Genomic DNA, 21,045 nt, shown 5'->3' with positions numbered 1-21,045 from the left:
CTCAGCACTGGTCATCCTGGATGAGAGTGGCAGGATCAGCAGTCAGTTCTGGGAGGGGTTGAAGGATAGTGAACATGCTCAAAGCCAGCTGACCACCAGACCCAGAGTTTCAGCTTGTTACTAGGAAGTGGCTGCCCAGCCAGGAGCTGTGAGTCACAGTTGACTGGCATCTAGGTGTGGCTGTGCAATTTTCATGAATGGAACACAGTCAGAAGTAATGCATACCCCTTTTGGGTCTAAGTGGATAAGAAGTGGGTATGTCTTCCTCTTGCTTTGTTTTCTGTCAGTAACTAGGGAAGACTCTGAGGTCCTAGAAGAAGCAGAAGCCACAAGGTAGAAGGAACTTGTGACTCTGAATGACCATGTGGAGTAAGGCCTCCCTTCAGACAGGAACATCCAGCATTGGACTTCTGCATGTATGAGGAAAATGTATGTGCTAATCCACTGAGGAGTTTGGTACAGCGTCGAGCTACTTTAGTCACTAATAATAGGAACTGAACCCTATAGGTCCCAGTGGAGTTCTCACCTTTGCCTTTGAAACAAGTGAGTCCTGGAGACCTAAAATCCAGCATAGGATTGCTTAGCCACACAGATAGGGCAGGTGCCTACCTTAAAAATCCCCATTTCCTCTGGCTAATATAGTGCCCCTCCTCTCAGGCTTCTGTTAGAATCTTTTAACCCCCCCCCCATGCTGCATAGTGCAGAGGGCAAAGAAAAATGTGGAGTCTTCACACAGGAATACTCCCAGAGGAACCTGAACCCTCCTGATCACCAGGGTCCCCCTGGATCTAATAGTGTATGCTCCTGTGCAGCCTGGATTAAGAGCCTGGTCCTTCCTGAGGGAAACCTGAGTGAAGGTCATTCTATTAAAACCCTTCCCATTCTCACTAAATAAGCTGTTTGGGGCTCCATTTTTGGGGCTTAGCTAATAGGAAGTGGGATAAATCACTAATGATTTTTTTCCCCTTGGTTTGGATAAAAATTGAGCCTGGGTGAAAGAATATTAAGGTGAGAAGGGGATAGAAAATTATTTTTCTGAGTCAATTTTGATTTTGAAAAATGTCCCTGCTAGGGAAGATGTCTAAGCATCATCTTCCTGGTTTCACCTCCAGTTCCTGCAAGGAGTCTAGAGTGATCTAATAGCCTTCCAACTTCTTCCTGGCACAGGCCTCTCTCTGCAGTGCAGCTCTGAATCCTGGGCACTGGCCTCTGAGGCCTGCTGGGGTCAGCACAGTTTGCATGTGCCCAGGTGTATGGGGCACCCTCTCATTGCAGCTGCCCATGACATGCAGGGCAGAGCAGCTGCCTGCCTTTTCTTTACTAATTTCTTCTCCATGCTGAGCTACATGGGGGAGAATAATTGCCTTCACTCTGAGCTCTGACATTCCCACATTCAAGCACCTGCTCTCCCACTGTTCTCCCAATAGAAAGACAATTTCTGCCACACTTGGTGTTTCCTTCACAGCAAACCTGCTTATTAGAGAGACACACTTTAGAAGGGACGGTTGGGGGCCTGCAAATGTGGCCAGGACCAAAGTAGCATTTTGGAAGTCCAATCAGTGTTTTTCCCCAGTGAAATATGAACCATGGTGAGAATTCTCCTGAGTTGCTGGGCAAAAGGTAGAATTCTCTGGGGCTGTCCATCCCCATCTCATTCTCCTAAAAGGTCCCAGCCCTGTTAGCAGAAACAAATGAGGCAAGCCTAAATCTAATGAAAAGGAAAACCAAGTCACAGACATTCAATGATACCATGTTGAATTTATCAAAAGCTTTCTCCAAGATTCTCAGTTATTTTACTGCTGGTAGAAGGCTAGGATCAATTGATTCCTTTTAGAATGTGCATTTCATTCTAGATTATAAGGTGTGATACTATAGCAGTTATTAGTCTTGTCGAGGTCAGGGGCCAGTTGCAGTACCTCACAGGGGAGGTGTAGGACAATCTCAGACGCTTAAGACTCTCCTTTCAAAGCAAGCAGCTGCCTTAAGAAACTACCTCTTATTGTCTCCTTTTATTACAAAGAGTTAATAATTAGGTCTGAATTAAGATTACCAGTGTAGGGGCACCTGGGTGGCTCAGTGGGTTAAGCAATCACTTCCTGATTTGGCTCAGGTCATGATCTCAGGTTCATGAGATCTAGTCCCGAGTCGGATTCTGTGCTGAATGTGGAGCCTGCTAAGATTCTTTCTCTCCTTCTCCCTCTACCCCCATCCTCTCTCTCTCTCTCTCTCTTAAAAAAAAATTACCAGTGTGTCCCAACTTCTTAATCATAAAAGCATTAGGTTTTCAGTGTACAAACATTTTAAAGCAGGGGTTGACAGACTATAAGCTGGAAGGTCAAATCTGACCTTCCATCTATACTTATAAAGTTTTATTGGGAAACAGCCACTTCTATTTGTTTAGTATTGTCTATGACTGCTTTCACACTACTAGTTGAGTGTTGAGTAAAATTACATAGTTATAACTATGTAGCTGGAAAGCCATATATATTTACTATTCTGGACCTTTACAGAAAAGTGACAAAGAAAAAGAAGCAAAAAAGAAATCTCTCATAATCCCACTCAAAAATAGCTAATGGTAATATTGGTCTTTCCTCCCTTTTTATTCCTGGGGAAGCCACTCTTTAGAAAAACAGGATGGAGCATTATAAATGAGGTTTTTCTGGAAGAGTAGGAAATACCTTCCAATCTGGTCTGAAAATGACTTAAGAGTAAGATAAGGAGACTGGCTGGGGTTTTATAATAGCTGGGATGTGGTCAGGGGCTTATATGGCCTGGATCTTCCACTAGTGCCAGCTTACCCAGGTGTGGGGCAGAAGGGTAAGAGGTAGAGGAAAACAGAGGTTAAAGCTGTTTATAGTCAAACGTCAAAAGATGGAGTCAGCCTCCTTATTACAAGGCCACATTCCCTGTCTCACTGCTCCTTCTAATCTACCCATATATTCCCTCCCTGGTTTCTGACAGAAAGCAAATAAATGGGTTTATTCTAAGCTTCCACTTCTTCTGGAAAGAATTCAAGGCTCCTTCTACCACCTCTTTCCGGAAAGAGAGTGTCAGGAATTTGGAACTCCTGGGTGGCTCAGCAGTTGAGCGTCTGCTTTTGGTTTAGGGCGTGATCCTGGGATCTGGGATGGAGTCCCACATCGGGCTCCCTGTGAGGAGCCTGCTTCTCCCTCTGCCTATGTCTCTGCCTCCCTCCCTCTGTGCCTCTTGTGAATAAATAAATCTTTAAAAAAGAGAAAAAAAAAAAAAAGAATTAGAACATTGCCTAGGCTGCCTCCAGGGGGAGTGAGGAAAGGAGGGAATAAAACTCAGAATCTCTTGAGGAGTTCTCTCTTTTGCTCCTCATGGATCCCATATTGCTTCATTTTATGACTTGTTCCTGAAAGCCTATTCCCTGAAAAGAGCCCAGCACTGTCCCCTGCTGGAGCTGAGGGGCCATCTCTATGGCAGCCAAGAGTGAGCAGCTGAGCAGAATTCTGCTCTAAGACCTGGGGAAAAATTCGCTTTTTCTCTCTTCCTTCCTTCCAAACATATTGAAATATGTTTCTTCATCATCAGAGTTGAGTTATCTACAGGTATAAAATTAGGATATGAACCCAAAGAAAAGACCAAGAAGTCAGTCATTCAGCTGGCTGAGGTTTTAGATCTGCCTCTGGCTTGTGAGAAAGAAGCCCCGCAGACCCTGCAGTGGGTCCAGGTCCCAGGGCATCTACACTGGGGTCTGCATTCAGACCCTTAGGCTTATAATAAGGGCCCCTTTGCCTGATGGTGTCCATCTTGCTAGGTCTTCCTTAGGGTCCACACCAAGGAGCATCGAAGATAATGTAATATAGTCCTGGGCTCCCCTCCATCCTCAGTGACTCCCACCTGAGGAGCTCTAACCTGAAGGCTAGGAGTAAGTAACCATGAAAGCTCTGAGGAGGAGAAAGAGAGATTGAGTGGGAAGGAAGGAATTATCTGCTATGTGCTAGTGCTTTTATATATATTCCCTCTTATAAAAAGATTTTTATTCTGAAAATGCTCAAACACAAAAGCAGAGAGAATATTACAATAAACACCATGTATTCATTGGCTTCAATAGTTATCTTTCAATATTACATTACAATCTATACAACAACCTTGAAAAATGGGCATTAATCTTAGCCCTTTTTAAAGACTTGAGGATTTCAGGTTACTTGTCTAACACTACAGAGCTAGTATAGAGCAGAAGAAACAGTGGTTCTCTATAGCTCTAACTGCCACACTTTCAATGCCATGCTGCCTCCATGGAAGGAAATCTGAAAAAGAAAGGACTTCACTTGAGCCTGAAATGTCAAAGAAGAAGCAGGACATCTCTAGAAGGACTGAGAAGGGGACTCTTGGGTGAGTGGCAGTGATGGGGAGAGGGCCTGGCCTAGACACTGGCTGTGAGCCTCCGAAAGAACCTTCTGGGTCTTGCTGCTGTAATGTTTAAGAGACTAACCTCACTGCCCCAGCCATCATGAGGATATCCAAGGGTCATGTGGAATCATGAGTGGCATTCCTCGGGTTGTGCCCCTCAATTGACATACTGTTTGCTAAGTGAGGTTAACTCTTCCTTTTGGATGGAAAGACATGTGAATGTGTGCCTTGTTATAAAGTCCCAGAGTGGATGACCCTTCTCCACTTCCTGGGAGTATATGTAAGTGATGTCTCATCACCAGCATTATTTTATTTATTTTTTTATTTTTTTTTGCCACCAGATTGAATACTGCTCAGCCATTTCAGAGGGGGCCTGTGTTTGCTGCTTCCTGCTTTGTTTATTATTAAGTGCTTCCAAATAAGGAACAAGTGTCTACAGGAAAGGGAAATGAGTCTTTGAATCTGCAAGAGGATGCTAGAGGACATCTTCAGCAATTTTAATAATAGCTTTGGAATAGATGTCTGTATGATCTTGAAATGATGACAACTAAAACCCTAAAGAGCTTTATTGTCTCAGGGAAGGAATAGTAAAATTGGGGAGGATTAGCATAAAATATATAGAACAAGAAGCTGAAAAGTCCACTTTTGTGTTGGTTTTATTAATTCACTAAATAAATCAAGCAACAAATAAGCACATATGTCTACTTTTTAATTCCAAGATCTAAATACCTTATATATTTTATATGTAATGTATATCTATCATTTTGAAGAAATTTGGCCATGTTTATAATGTCTACCCTAAATAGGATCAAACTTTGAATTCATATATGAAAAAAAACATAAAAGCAAGTATTCTACTTTTTAAATCTTGGGATAAAACTGTGTGAGATATGACTCCTTGGCCACATTTAAAACAAAAACATCTCTGAGATCCATTTCATTAAAGATATCAAAAAAATCTTATTAGTCATCTGCCAGCAGAATTTATTATTTTTTTTAGTACATTTAAGTCTATTTTTATTTGGAAAACCCAGACACAAATCTAGTCAAGTTTGAAAATGTACATGTTGGAGAAGCGTGAATACCATTTCCACAAAATGAGAGTAACCTCCATTTCCATACCCCAGAGAATGTTAGTTGTGAGATGAAGACAAGTGTCCTTTAGTGACAGGATTTGGGGCTTGAAATGGACGAGACATACATGGGAGAGAAGTATATGGAGAAGAAAAGGAGAATAATTGCAGCTCCAAAGTTTTCTTCCTTTATGGTTTTGACCAAATAGAAACTTGTGAGCTGCCAGCCATGGTTTATTGCTCATCTTTTCATCTAGTTAGAGAGAAGGTATATGGATAAAGGATAATGCTTTTTATGGCATGATTTTGATGTTGCTTGGGTATTTAGGGATTGTGTATGTCCTTCAAGAGGGTCTTTCATATATTTCTCTACAGACAGAAAGAGAAAGATGACAGGTTGAACAAAACGCAATGAGCCAAAATGACACACAGGAGACAACTTAGCATTAAGCTCATAGGTTTTCTGGTGGGACCAAGAGATTTGAACAATCTATACCAGACACAGAGCCACATGGGACCATCATAAATGAGTTTCACTGCCACTGCTCCAAATTGCCAAAAAGCTGCACTTTGAAAGAGATTGAGCCTTTTCTGCCCTGGGAGTTGGTAGATGTAACTGGCAAAACACAAACTCCTGAACACATCCAGAATATTTGAGGAGCTTGGTGGCTCAGTGGCTTGGCTATAGCATTTTTGAAGAAATGAGAGCCCAAGTCCTGTCCATTAATGTGAGCTATTCCTTAATCTTACTCCAAATAGTACTGATGTCATGTCCCTGCTGTTTCAGTGTTGCTATGATCTTACCATCATTTTAGTAGGATAGTCGATGTTGTATCAAACACAAAAGACTACGTTGAAGTGAATATTTGAAGTTAGAATTCAATAATTCTTAGGAAATATACTACTACTATCAAATGACTAATGGCATGTTGTTTTATTATGTAAATGTGTCTTTGTATTTTCATTTCTTATGGAAATAAAGATCCTACACTATTAGGCCTTTCATATTGAATTTTTAAAATATTTTATTAGTGAAAGGGGTTATAAGAGAAAGGAGGGGAGCTGAGTGGGAAAAATTAGAGAGGGAGACAAACCATGACACACTCCTAACTCTGGGAAACAAAGAATTGCGGAAGGGGAGGTGAGTAGGGGAATGGGATAACTGGGTGAGGGGAATGAGGAGGGCACTTGATGGGATGAGCACTGGGTGTTATACTATATGTTGGCAAATTGAATTTAAATTTAAAAAAATGTAAAAAAAATAAAATATTGTATTTATTTGAGAAGGAGAGAATATGTGTGGGGCTAGGAGCAGAGGGGGAGGTATAAGCAGACTCTGCACTGTGTGCAGAGCCTGATGGGGGGACCTGACATGAAGCTCAATTCCACAACCCTGAGATTGTGACCTGAGCTGAAATCAAGAGTCAGATACCCAATTGACTCCACCTAGGCACCCTCATACTGAATTTTTAAATATGGTCCAATGAGGAAAAATTATTAGATATATAAGTGCTTTAAAATATTGTCCTAATACAATAGAATAAGCAAAAGACAAGAACAAGCAATGCATATACATACACACACAAATACAAATGGCTACTATGCACAGAAATATAGCTAACTTTAATAGAAATCAAAGAAATGTAAATCAGGACAATGATAAGTACAGATTTTCCTGATCACATTGGCAAACATAAAATACCAAGAGTTGGTAAATGTTGGGAGAAATGGATATCTCTTTCTCTGGTGTTAGGAATATAAATTGTATCCACCTAGAGGACGTTTTAAAAGCATATATCAAAACATAAATATATGTACTTTTTAACCTAGTGAATTTGTTTTTAGGAATTAATTCTAAGGATGAAATCAGACAAATATGTTAAGATTTTTGCTTACAGAGGTTCAACATAGCACTGTCTATAATACAAAATTATAAAAATAAGTTAAATGTTTATTAATAGAGGATTGCCTAAGTATATAAGACAAAGAATAGAATATTAGGGGGATGCCTGGGTGGTTCAGCGTTTGAGCTCTGCCTTTAGTTTAGGGCATGAACCCCGGGGTTCTGGGATCAAGTCCCACATCGGGCTTCCTGCATGAAGCCTGCTTCTCCCTTTGCCTATGTCTCTGCCTCTCTCTCTCTGTGTCTCTCATGAATAAATAAATAAAATCTTTAAAAAAAAAGAATATTATGCAGCCAATATAAAACTATATTATGGAAAAGACACACTTATGAAATAAAAAGCACAGGTTAGTACATTAACTTTTTGTGGAGGATAGGACATGTACCAAAAGGAGAATTGATTGTCTTAAGTGTCTTATGCAGGTAGAGGGAAGGATTCAATGGATTTTTTTTTTCTCTTCTTTATAGCTTTCTTAATTGTATAGGTTTATTTCCTTACTTGCTTACTTCTATGTTCTATTTATTCACTAAGTTGGCTGAGCATTACCATGTGCCACACACTATATTAGACAAAGAAGATACATCAGTGAAATGACACTTCTGGATGCAAACCCCAATCTTCATAACACTTACATTTTATTGCATGAAAGACAGAGAATAAAGAAAGTAAATATAAACCCAGTGCTACGTGAGATAATGTTAAGTGCTGAGGAGAAAAAGGCTTTGCTAACCAAAAATAAGGAAAGGAATGAGGCAGAGAGCTTAACCATCTTTCTCTGTATTGGTCCTGGCATGTTTATGTTCCAGAACAGTGGCCAATAACATTTGCTGAGTGAATTTAAGAAGAAGACTCCAGGCGGAGCACTCTTTGACCAGCATAACTTGCTGAAGACACACTACAAGACCTTCATCCCTGTGTTCACCTTTCTCAGGAATATGGTAGATGATCTACCTTCCTTCTACCCACACATTTTTTACTCCAGACCTGCTAACATTCAGCTCATCTTATTCCACACCTTTCCTTATTTGGTTACATTCTAGTCTGGCTCTCTGAGATTGACATATGTTCCTTGGACTAAACTTGGATAAAATAATATAAACCAGTTATTTCCCAATTATTTTATAAATGGGATTATCTTCTTGCATAGGAAACCCCTTCCATTACGTGTCATTGCTTCGTGTCACATTGTCTACTTACTTTGGGGAAATATCGTTAAGTTTCTTTACGTTGTTGCTGCAAATCAAACACATCTGACATCTTTTTTTTTTTTTTATGACACAGATGACATTTTTTTGGGCTAAGGGGGGATTTGTGGGAGGCTGAGGTGCTTGGCGCTGGGACATCTGACATCTCTAAATGTATTCTTGCTGGGTGGCTTTCCTTATTTCCTTCTTTAGCTTGTGTTTCTTTGAATTCTGCTATTATTAATTCTCTATGATTTTTTGTTCCATGAAAAATTAGATTACAGAAAGAGGATATAGTAAGTTAGAAAGGCAGAGGAAATAGTAACTAATGAGCATCTCATCATATATTTTTTTTTCATCTGTTAATTCTCATGTGCATAGAGATAATTGTCAAGGGCAATTTGTATCTTCAAGCATGACAATGAAATTTAGGATACAGAGAACAAAGAAATATGTATTTGGTAATTATCTTCCACCTGTCTTCACACATGAAATGGATGAGATCTTAATGAAGGATTCAGTTGCTAAGAGTGGCAGATGAGGGATTAGTATATAATAGATTAGTATCAGAAATGGTCATGTTAAGCTTAAAGTATTAATCATGATCACAATCTAATGCCTTTTTAAAGTAGACAGACATGAATTCAGGTTTTGAAATTGTGTAATAAAGACCATTTAAGGATATCATCATAGGAAGTTTATTGCTTAAACATTTGAGCTTGCTGTCAAAATAAAAACAATAAACAAATACTTCATCAGATGCCATAGCCATGCAATTAAATAGTCTATCAATGGTTCAGTTTGCAACAATGACAGGTCCCCCTAATAAACTTGAAAGGGTATGTCATATTGCCCCCGAATTCCCTATAGATTCTTTTCCAAGTATGTCACTGCTATCTGGGTTTGAGTTTCATTTATTCTGAGAAACTGCTTCCTCATCAGTAAAATGGATGCATTAACGTTTGCCACCAAACCAGCTCTCAGAAATTATTTGTGAGACAGAGAGTATTCATACTAAATTCCTTGAGGTTCCCTATATAAAAAATATTTTAAAAGCATACATGATGAGCTGCTCAATAGATTTTTGACAGGCAAATAAGCTTCAATGATGAAGACACCAAACTCTTTCCTTTGGTCTCAGAAAAAGACCCGAACATTTTGCATACATTATTTAATTCTCACTACTCTGCAGAAAATGTTAGTATTACCACAATTTTATAAATACAATTGAGACTCCGAGTCATCAAGTACCTTGTTCAAGGTCATGCAGACAGTAAATGACAGAGTCAGAATTCAAATCCAGACTTCATTGACTCGATCTTATGTTTTTTGCCTAAAAGAACAGACTTTCCTCCTTCCTAGACTCCACTCAAAATGTATGTTCCTTTGGGGTGTGTCATCTCCCAATATTCTTGCCCTCAAATTATAAATCTATCAGTATGTACCTCTATCAGTAGGATATGTGAGGCCTTCAATTAGTTTGTCTAGTTATTAACATAATTCCAAGCCTATCTCAGCAGAGTAACATCTATTTCACCAGGTGGTTTTCTATAGTTTATGCCTGAGTATCTTGTCTCTCCTATTAGAGTAGAAGAGGTACAAAGATAGGCATTAAAACTAAACTTCAATATGCACTGATCCTCAGAGAAGCATGCCAGTAAGATGGATGGAATGGCACAATGTCCCCAACTTGAGAGGTTAGCTCTGACTTGGAAACAATATTAGATACATCCTGCTCTGTTTTGAGTTTGCAAGAAAAAGAAGTTCCCTCAAACCAGCTCCAAACAAAGGAGACATGCATTTTCAGACGTTTCATGAGAATGTGAGCAAAGCTGAAGAACTATGCCTCTAAAAGGGCCAGAGCTAGGGCTGCTCTTAGTATCAGTTTTTTCTCTCTCTTTCCCCCTTAGCACCTTCTCCCTGGTTGCTGCATTGTCTTCTCTTTCCGAGGGTAAATGGTTTCATCTTACAGATGGCCAGGAATGGTTGCCTCAGCCATATCCCTATAAACCCTTTTTACCTTGAGTACACACCTCACTGGGAACTTTTCATTCTGTCTCTCCGTTCAAATTTCAGACAAAGAGTTTGACTTACCTAGCTCATCGCCTCAAGCAAGAACACAAAATTGTAGGTCACTGACTAGTTAATGGATGGGTCACCTCTGGATTACAGGTCCACACTAGTCCAATTGGCTGGAGAGCGTTGAGGAGAGGGTGCAAGTCTTCTGTCTACCATCCCTCTCTTCCTAGAAAGAGAGGCACAGGTGGGCAGACATCATGAGCTCTGTCTAACACACATGTGTTCAAGTTCAGGTCTCCCTTTTTATAAGAAGGTGTGCCTTCCTATCTCTTCTCCAAAACATTGAAGATAGACCAGATCCTCAACCTGAGCATAACTTCTAATCGAATTTCAGCCATTGTCAGTGAAGATGTCTATGAAGTAAATGGGGTCACTTCAAAAATTAATAGTAAGTCATAATACCTAAATATTAAGTTACATATTAGAGAGTTAGAGAGGAAACAACTGATATATGACATCAATGTGAAGTCTTGTTCTAGCAAAAGGAATGTCAGGCCATATCTGTAGAGAACCATTCAACCAAGCATTTGGAAGGCAATCTGGTGTTTTTAGGTTGGTTCAGGCTCAGATTTGAGAAATGGGTCAAACTCCCATGGTTTGAATTCAGTCAGGAAAGTTGCCTGAAAAAAAAAAAACTAGCTGCAATCCTAGGATTTAGGGCTAGTTTAGCAACTAAATTCCATGAACAGTGTGTTCATCTGTTAATATCTGGGGACTTGTTTAAAGAATCTGAGTTGCCTCCCAACACTTCAACCATTAATACTTTATCAATACAACCGTGAAGTGAAGGGGACTTAAAATACATTATTATAACCAAAAATGTGCATGTCTCACATCCTTTTCAATATTCACTTTGCAATTCCATTACTGATTGTCTCTGACAGCAGGTGTAGTACAACTTTATGGGCAGTCTTTTCATTTTATGAAGCCCTCCATCTGAAATATTAGAGAGTTGGGATTAGCGATTTCATAGGCACAAGTTCTATCATTCATAAATCTTTTATCTTAAAATTAAAAGCATTATCTTTAAATGTCTTCTACAAATCTTTCATGGGAATAGAAGGTCATTTATGAACTATACGCGAAGTGACTAGAAGAAGTATACTTTATGAAGTTTTTGGACCATTAACTCCAGATTTTGATTTTTCTTCATTCAAAAAAATGGTATTTTTGAATGTTTTGAGAGTATGATGGGAAAATCAGCTTCAATGAATTTTCTCTTTGTGGCCACTGATGTAGGTCACAAGGTGATTGAAGTCTCCCAGCAGACTTTTAAATATTTGAAGCTGAAAATATTTAAGAGTGTACCAAATGAGTGGTGCTTTAATTTTTATTTATATTCTATTTTTGGTGTGGCTGTGATTATAGCCTCACCAAGACGGTGATCAGTAATGAATGTGTCCTGTTGGCAGATCCCTCCAGGGCTCTGATTCAATCTTTTGAGTTATGGGATGAGGACAAAATGAACTATTTTTCAAGCTTGTAAATATGTGACAAATGACAGTGCAAGAACTATTGATTCCAATCACAGTGATACAATGTTTCATAGTCAAGACTGACTCTGGCTTTACAAATTACTTGCAAGTTGAACAGTAAACCCATGCACAACACGCCTCAACCTGGATCAATCTTCAAGAATATTTGTGTCAGTATACACCTCCAATTTGAATAAATTCCCAAAGTGAAATGGACTTTTCTTTTTTTTTTTTACATTAAAAGGTGCTGTTGGGTTTCCTCCAATCTTCAAAAGAAAGAGAGGAGCAGAATGAACCCTTGTAAACTCCGCAGTGACTCTCTACACAGGTATCTGTTTTTATCTTTATTAGTAAAATAATCATAATCAAATGTAATTGAGAAATGCCACTCAAGAATACTAATCTTACAACAGCTAAAAACTTATAATATAAGTACTGTCTAGTTCAGCCCTCAAATCTAATTAAAATATATCTGGAGACAAAACAAAAATACAGAGCTGATTCAATAGGTTAGAATTTGAGACTTCACAGTAGCCATTATGTCCCTGTTTGAGACAATTGGATGTGATTATTTTTTAAAAAGCCTCTAACATGGCAGGTATTTGTATATGAAGACAGACCTTCTTAAAATGCTCCTCACTTGGATCATGAGCATTCCTCTGTGTGAAGAAAACTTTTCCTAAAGGACCACAACAGGAACCCAGGAAAATACAAATTTTGGGGGGGGGTGGGCAGAAGTCAATTTTGCAGCAATTGTGAGAGGGCAGCTTCTGTACTGCCCCAGCCCCAGCCCCACCCCCACCCCCATCCAACCCCTACCCCATTGTGGAGCACCATTTTAAACTTGCCCTCAGGTTGTCACGGTATATTTTATGCAGGACTGACCTTAGCGGAGACTCTGCATGCTGATGTATTATTGACCTTCTTCCCCACTGCTTACTCAAACAGGCCATCTGGGTACCAGGACGGTACAGGGAATATGTCCAACTTTCCAGACCAAGATAAAAATAAATAAAATGCGGGAGTGGGGGTGGGGAGAAGGAAGGCTCTTAGCTTGTACTATAGATTTGTTTATTCAGACATAATTGGCGTGGATCTGGCCAAGGCACAGTTTCATTCTTTGTCTAATCCACTGGCCTCCTAGCCCCTCCCCGCATTGTTCGTCTCTATTAAAGTGTGATGAGCCACTAAGCAAGAAAGGAGGACAGAGAAGCAGTGAGGCCACCACCAACCCCTCATTATAGAGTCACACTTCTGGGAAGACTGGAATTAACCAGGGTGTGAGGATGAACACTGAGCAAGGGCAGACCCCATCTCAGCCCAGTTTCCCCTGTTGAGATCTGCTTCTTTCTCCCTTCTCTCTACTGTGCTGGGAGTGGGCACTGGGGATCTGGAGCCTACTGAGCCGGTTATCATTGCTAGGGGTTTCTTTGGCCAGCAGAACTCAGCCCTCCCCTGGTTGAATCACAAAGAACCCAACCTTCACAAGACAGGCCAGGCACAGTTAAAGCTTCCTGGTGACTTTTTCCCAGGCTGGAATCCATTTTTAGTGGCTTCACTTGGTTGATCTATGGGTTCCTTTCAATGGTGATATTGACTTCGGGAACTAGCTCAGAATGTCAGATTCAGTTCATACTGAACTACTCTGCAGTATCCAAGGATATTCATGAGTTCTCCACAGCATAGAACACTACCAATGGCGAAAGGATTCTGCTTAAGCTTTCTTGATCATCAAAAAGCTCTCTTTTCTCTTCTTTTCTGGTGGTAAGTACTATTTGTTTATAATTTAGTTAAGGAGCATATATAGATATAGATATGTAGATATATAAAATATCTTTAATAAATACTTTCCATAGAAAAAACCTATCAGTAATATCTTGGATATCAATCTTAGCAATATCTTTCTGGATCTATCTCCTTAGGCAAGGGAAACAAAAGCAAAAATAAACTATTGGGATTGCATCAAAATAAAAAAAGCTATTGCACAGTGAAAGTAACCATCAGCACAATTAAAAAGGCAACCTATTGAAGGGGAGAAAATACTTGTACATGATATATCTGACCAGGGTTAATATCCAAAGTATATAAGGAACTCATACAACTCAACACCACAAAAACAAATAATCTGATTAAAAAGGCAGAAGATCTGAACAGACATTTTTCTACAGAAGACATATGGATGGCCAACAGATGAGTTAAAAGATGCTCAACATCACTCATCATCAGGAAAATGCAAATCAAAGCCACAGTGATATATTACCTCACACCAATTAGAATGGTTAATATAAAAAAGACAAAGAACTGACAAGAGTTGTTGAGGATGTGGAGAAAAGGGGGACCCTTATGCAAGTTAATGAGAATGTAAACTGGTACAGGTACTCTGAAAAACAGAATAGATTTTTTCTTTTTAAATTTAAAATAGAAGTACCATACAATCCAGTAATTCCATTTCTAGGTATTTACCTGAAGAAAGCAAAAACACTAATTCAGAAAGATATACTCACCCCTATGTTTGCTGCAATGTAATTCACAATAGCCAAGATATGGAAGTACCTTAAGTGCCCACTCACAGATGAAAGGATAAAGAAGATGTGATATATGTGCACAATAGAATATTACTTGGCCATAAAAAGAATGAGATCCTGTCATTCACAACAACATGGATGGATCTAGAGGGTATTATGCTAGGTGAAGTAAGCCAGATAAAGAAAGACAAATACCATATGATTTCACTTATACGTGGAATCTAATAAACAAAACAAATGAACAAACAAGCAACAAGAACTAAAGAGAGAAAGACTCATAAATAGAAAAAACTGGTGGTTATCAATTGCAAGGGAATATGAGGGCTGGGTGAAATGGGTGAAGGAGATTAAGAGGTACAAACTTCCAGTTATAAAATAAGTAAGTCACAGGGATGAAAAGTACAGCATAGAGAATATAGTCAATATTATTGTATTACACTTATCACTGTTAGCATTTCATAATATATATAATTATTGAATCACTACATTGTACACCTGAAACTAATTTAATATTATATGTCAATTATGCTTCAATTAAAAATTTAAAAATTAAAAACATAGTGTTTTAGACTAAATATTTAGTACAGTTTGTTTTGTATGGCATAGAAATGCAATAGATGTTAGCTAAGAACAAGTTATCTCCTCCCTGAAGCCTTCTCCCCCCATTCCTCCTATCTACTCTCTCTCTCTCTTCTTTGTTCTTCCCCTTCATAGAGATTGCTATAATATCCTCCATTATATATTTTGTTGTTCATCTATGTCTACCCTTTTGAGAGTCTGAGGGGCTAGAGCTGCACTTTAGTCATCTGTGCCAACTCAATCCTGTGCCCAGCACACAGGACAAATTCAATAAATATTTGCCAAATGAATGACTAATTATAGCTAGTTTGCACAGATTTTCCTCAACTTACAATGGGATTACATTCCAATAAGCCCATTGTCAGTTGAAAATATTGTAAGTCAAAAATGCATTTAAGGGGGATCCCTGGGTGGCTCAGCGGTTTAGCACCTGCCTTTGGCCCAGGGAGCGATCCTGAAGTCCCGGGATCGAGTCCCACGTCAGGCTCCCTGCACGGAGCCTGCTTCTCCCACTGCCTGTGTCTCTGCGCCTCTCCCTCTCCCTCTCCCTCTCTCTCTCTCTCTCTCTGTCTATCGCGAATAAATAAATAAAATCTTTTAAAAATGCATTTAGGGATCCCTGGGTGGCGCAGCGGTTTGGCGCCTGCCTTTGGCCCAGGGCGCGATCCTGGAGACCCGGGATCGAGTCCCACATCGGGCTCCCAGTGCATGGAGCCTGCTTCTCCCTCTGCCTGTGTCTCTGACTCTCTCTCTCTCTCTGTGACTATCATAAATAAATAAAAATTAAAAAAAATTTTTATAAATTGCATTTAATACACCTAACTTACCAAACATCATAGCTTAGCCTATCTTAAGGCTAAGATAGCCTTACATGCTCAAAACACTTACATTAGCCTACAAATGGGCAAAAGCATCTAATACAAAGCCCATTTTATAATAAAGCATTAAATATATTTGTAATTTATTGAATACTGAAAGCAAAAACCAGAATGGTTTATATGGGTACAAAATGGTTATAAGCATGTCAGTTGTTTATCTTTGTGATCCAATAGCTCACTGGGAGCTGTGGCTCACTGCTACTGCCTAATATCATGAGACAATATCATACTGAATATTGCTAGCTCTGGAAAAGATCAAAATTCAAAATCTAAAGCATGGTTTCTACTGAATGTGTATCACTTCCCTGTTGTAAAGTCGAAAAATTATAAATTGAACCATCATAAATTGGAAACTGTATTTAGATTTTAGCAATGTAACTGGCAATATAGGTAATAATTACAATTTGAGGATGTAGGTATTCCTTCCATCCTCATGGTATAGACTGAGAAACTGAGTCTGAAAGAGGTTAAATAATAGCTAAGAACCAATGACTCAGAATTTGCAGTCAGCTTGATTACAGAGCTTGAATTCTAGCTACAACATCCACATGATAATAGATGAATGCTCATCTGTCCCATTGTATGCAAATGAGAAATTTATGGTTGCATTTTGGGGCTAAATAAAAACAGTTCTACATGTTCCCTGGGTATATTGGGCTGTGGCAGCTATTCAGAGTCTTTGGGGAGACCTAACACAAATTGGAAAAGGCATTGAGGTTCTGTTTGTTTTACTTGTTCAGACTTTTTTTTGCAGTGGCAAACTTCAAAATGTATAAGCACAGATTTAAGATGTGCATTAATTTTGTCTTCAGCAAAGTGGATCAATCAAACCCACAGAGACAATAATATTGTTGTTTTACCATCCAGGCTCTGCAATAGACAAAACTCTTCCCAGAAGCTTCTCTTACTAGCCCTGTGACTTTCAACAACCAATACAACCTCTCTGACCCTTACTCCCATCCTCTGTAAGTGGGAATATTAATAGTGCCTTACGTTATGTATATTTTGTCACAGCAACAAAAATCTGTCCATTATCCTCAATGTATGTCATAATGAGAAAACAAAAAAATAAAACAAACTGGAAACAAGACCAAAACTTCTATCATTGTAGAATTTCTAGACTATCTGTAACAATATGTTATTTGTTTTTATTAATGTTAAAATTTAAAACTGTGAAAATTTTTAATTAGAATATTTTTGTGTGTCAAATAATATCTAACCAAATTTTTATTGATGTTTCTAGGACTTTTTCATATCTTTTTAGTCCCAAGAATTAAGCATGCCCCCCCCCAAAAAAATATATGCATATTATAATTTTTACCAGGTTAATTTTTTTTCAAAGTAAATTTTTAAAATCACATTTTCTTTGCAACCCTTTTAGGTTGCTACCTCCTACAATCTGTAACAAAACATGAATCTGAATCTGAGGTGGTACCTCACTGAGGGTTTGTTGGTGTCTGTAGGAAAGGTAGCCTTCTCAGGCTCAGAAAAACAAGAGCAGAGCTGCAGAGTAAGAGCCTGCGACAGGCAAGGAACTGGCTGATCCCTGCCTATAGCTATGCAGTGCCCATTTCATGTGCCCTGCCTGCTTCCCCTCTAACATAGTGAGTTATCTCACAAAGAGTAGCATTTGCCATCCCGATATGTTGGAAATCTGTCCTAAAGTCTGACATCAGACCATGTGGAGGATGTGAGAAAGTTCAAAAGAACTTTCAATTCCTCAGAGGTTAAGGCCAAGAGGTGGAGGATGGGTAGTTAAGGTAAAAAGGGCAGAGAGTATCCTTGAAGCGTGTTATCCAAGAAGAGCACTTCCAGGCTTAAAACAATGTAGACTCAGGGTGCCCTCATGGCAAGCACTTAGTAATATCAGTGGCCTTCTTTGGCAGGGTGGACTATGCAACCTATGGTTCCTCAATTTACCCTCTGCCTTCTCTTTCCTTTGCTTTTCAAACACCATGCAGACCTAAATAATAGTGGCTGTCCCACTTCCAACAGGCATTGTCTTCAGGAGGCTTGTGATCAGCATTGGGTGGTAAAATGGTGTTGGTCAGCCTCAAGGAAATTTGGCTCAAGTCCACTGAGTGCCTCCTAAAGGAAAGAGAGTGTATAAGGCCAGGTGTTGAGGTAGAGGTTGGCCATTATCATTTAGGTATGTGGTATCTCCAAACCTGGCTGATAAGCAGAATTCTCAGGGAACTGATAAATATCCAGAGCCAATAAATCAGATTCTCCAGGGATACAGCCCAGAAACTTAGGAGTTAAAAAAATTACAACAACAAAAAACAAACAAAAAATTTCTTATGATAAGCCAGTTTAACAACTATAATGGAATCTAGATCCAATTCAGTAGAATCATCAGAATAAGAGTAAATGTGTTCAAAGGCATGACAGGATTCCTGATGGTACTTCCTAAACATATCCATTTATTTACCAGCATTATGGGACATGCTGGTAAATAAATTAAGCACCTATGTGCAGTAATGAAAACAAACATAACCCTTACTCAGAGTGCCTGTCATAGACTACATGAGATGACACATATTTTAGGGCTCTTGAATTTGGTCTTCTTCTATATGAGGAAATGGAGACAGCATATCTATCTTTTTTTTTTTTTTTTTTTTTTTTTGAAAAAAGCCAAACCAATTGCTTGGCAAAATATAGATCAAATGGCTCTTATATCAATTATATGACAATATTATCATACCTTTGCTAAATAATATGGGATACTAAAAGAGGAAATGAAAATACTTTATCTTCTAAATGTGACTTAATAATAATAAAAAAAAAACACTTTTAGTTAAACACATACTCTGTGCCAGGCATAGTTAGACATCTTCACATGCAAAATCCAAAATAACATGGTGAGGCCTACCTGCCTCCAAAGCTCTTTGCAATGCTTCTCTTCCTCTATTTATAACCATGTGAACTTCAGTCTTACATATCCTTGCTGACTACAGATCCTGTAAGAAGCAACAACCTCTCCTTTTCCTCTCTACCACCTGCTTTGTAGTTGCAAAGTACCAACCATGAATGAATGCATCTCCATCCACATCGGCCAACCTGGCATCCAAATTGGCAATGCCTGCTGGGAGCGCTATTACCTGGAACATTGCATCCAGCCTGACGCTCTAATGCTAAGAGACAAAACCACTGGGAGAGGAGATGACCCCTTCAACACTTTCTTCAGTGAGAAGAGGTACTGGAAAGCATGTGCCCAGGGCAAAGTTTGTAGACCTGAAACCCATGGTCATTGATGAAGTTCACATTGGTACCTACTGCCAGCTCTTCCATCCTGAGCAGCTCATCACAAGCAAGGAAGATGCTGCCAATAACTATGCCTGAGGGCACTACACCATTGGCAAGGAGATCACTGACCTTGTCTTGGGCCAAATTCAGAAACTGGCTGATTGGTGCATAGGTCTTCAGGGCTTCTTGGTTTTCCACAGCTGGGGAGGGAGAACTGGTTCCAGGTTGATCTTCTGGCTGATGGAATATCTCCCTGTTGATTACAACAAGAAGTCCAAGCTGGAAGTCCCCATTTATTCAGCCCCTCAGGTTTTTAGAGCTGTAACTGAGCCTCTAATTCCATCCTCACTATCACACCACCCTGGAGCACTCTGACTTTGCCTTCATGGTAGACAATGATGCCATCTGTGACATCTGTCGTAGAACCTCAATATTGAACTCCCAAACCTACACTAACCTGAATAGGTTGATAGGTCCAATTGTGTCCTCCATCACTCAAATTAGATGGAGCCCTGATGTTGATTTGATAGAATTCCAGACCAAGCTGGTGCCCTGTCCCCCATCCATTTCCCTCTAGCCACATATGTGCATGTCATCTCTGCTGAGAAAGCCTACCATTAATAGCTTTCTGTAGCAGAGATTACCAATGCATGCTTTAAGACAGCCAGTCAGATGGTGAAATGTGACCCTCACCATAGTAAATACGTGGCTTGCTGCCTGTTGTACCATGATGTGGTGGTTCCCAAAGATATCAGTGCTGCCATTGCCACCATCAAGACCAAGAGTCCATCCAATTTGTGGACTGTTGCCCCACTGGCTTCAAAGTTGGCATTCATTATCAGCCTTCCACTGTAGTATCTGATAGGGAACTGGCCAAAGTACAAGCTGTGTGCTTGGTGAGCAATGCCACAGCCATTGCTGAGGCCTGGGTTCACCTAGACTACAAGTTTGATGTATGCCAAGCATGCCTTTGTTCACTGGTGTATAGGTGAGACATGGAGGAATGAAAATGTTCTGAGACTTGGGAGGATGAGGCTGCCCTTGAGAAGGATTATGAGGAGATTGGTGTGGATTCTGTTGGAGAGGGTGAAAAAGAAGGAGAAGGATATTAAAGTTAAAGGTATCACAAAGGTAGCACTTCTACAGGGAACCTTATTCTGTTTTAAACATTGAAAAGTTATGGCCTGATCAGTTCATCTGTATGTAGCAGTGTATACTCTGATATCCTATGCTTTAAAACATGATGCTTTGTTACAGACTCAGGTTTGTTCATTTCTCTGATAGTTTTGAATAATGTATTCCCTATCAATAAATAATAAATACATACACATATATATACATATGTACATAAGAGAATGTATGCTCCAGGTAAGGAAAACATGTGATTCAAGGTAGACATTAAGGTGAAAAAGGCCAGGTGTACTCAGGGGTCAATGAGATGCCAGAGATGTAGGATTTGTACAGAGGTTTCAGACAAGCATAAGACTTAAAAGTTCAGATGGGCCACACTATCAGTGATCTAGAATACTGGATAGGTCATAGGACAAGGAGATAGGTTATAGGGAGCCACAAATAACACTGCACAAATAACAGAGTAAAAGCCATATGCTGGGGAATATTTATCTTGAAGTTACACACCAGATAGAATTGAGTGGGGTAAAGTAGAGGCCAACTGTAGGTGGTGGATGTGCTCCTATTTGGAAGGTCCTCAGCCAGATTCAT

At 39.4% G+C, this 21,045-nt stretch overlaps 1 protein-coding gene across 24 annotated transcripts in view; it reads right to left on the bottom strand.

Moving 5' to 3' along the window:
* The window catches only part of LOC144303242 (uncharacterized), a 303,577-nt gene that overhangs the window by 181,926 nt on the left and 100,606 nt on the right, over nt 1-21,045 (bottom strand). For 12 of the 24 annotated variants that reach the window (XR_013370277.1, XR_013370288.1, XR_013370280.1 and 9 more), the window contains one exon: nt 19,453-19,576. The exons of 1 other annotated variant lie outside the window; for it this stretch is intronic. Coding sequence is in view for 8 of the 23 variants with exons in the window: in XM_077881158.1 (XP_077737284.1) it covers nt 19,453-19,576 (124 nt within the window). In the remaining 15 variants the exon portion in view is untranslated. 11 more of the 24 variants (XR_013370285.1, XR_013370284.1, XR_013370283.1 and 8 more) reach the window with 3 other exon arrangements.

Source organism: Canis aureus, chromosome 32, assembly GCF_053574225.1.
Source record: "Canis aureus isolate CA01 chromosome 32, VMU_Caureus_v.1.0, whole genome shotgun sequence".
Taxonomy (NCBI): domain Eukaryota; kingdom Metazoa; phylum Chordata; class Mammalia; order Carnivora; family Canidae; genus Canis; species Canis aureus.
Note: the sequence above shows the minus strand (reverse complement) of the source record. Positions and strands in the feature narration are given on the sequence as shown.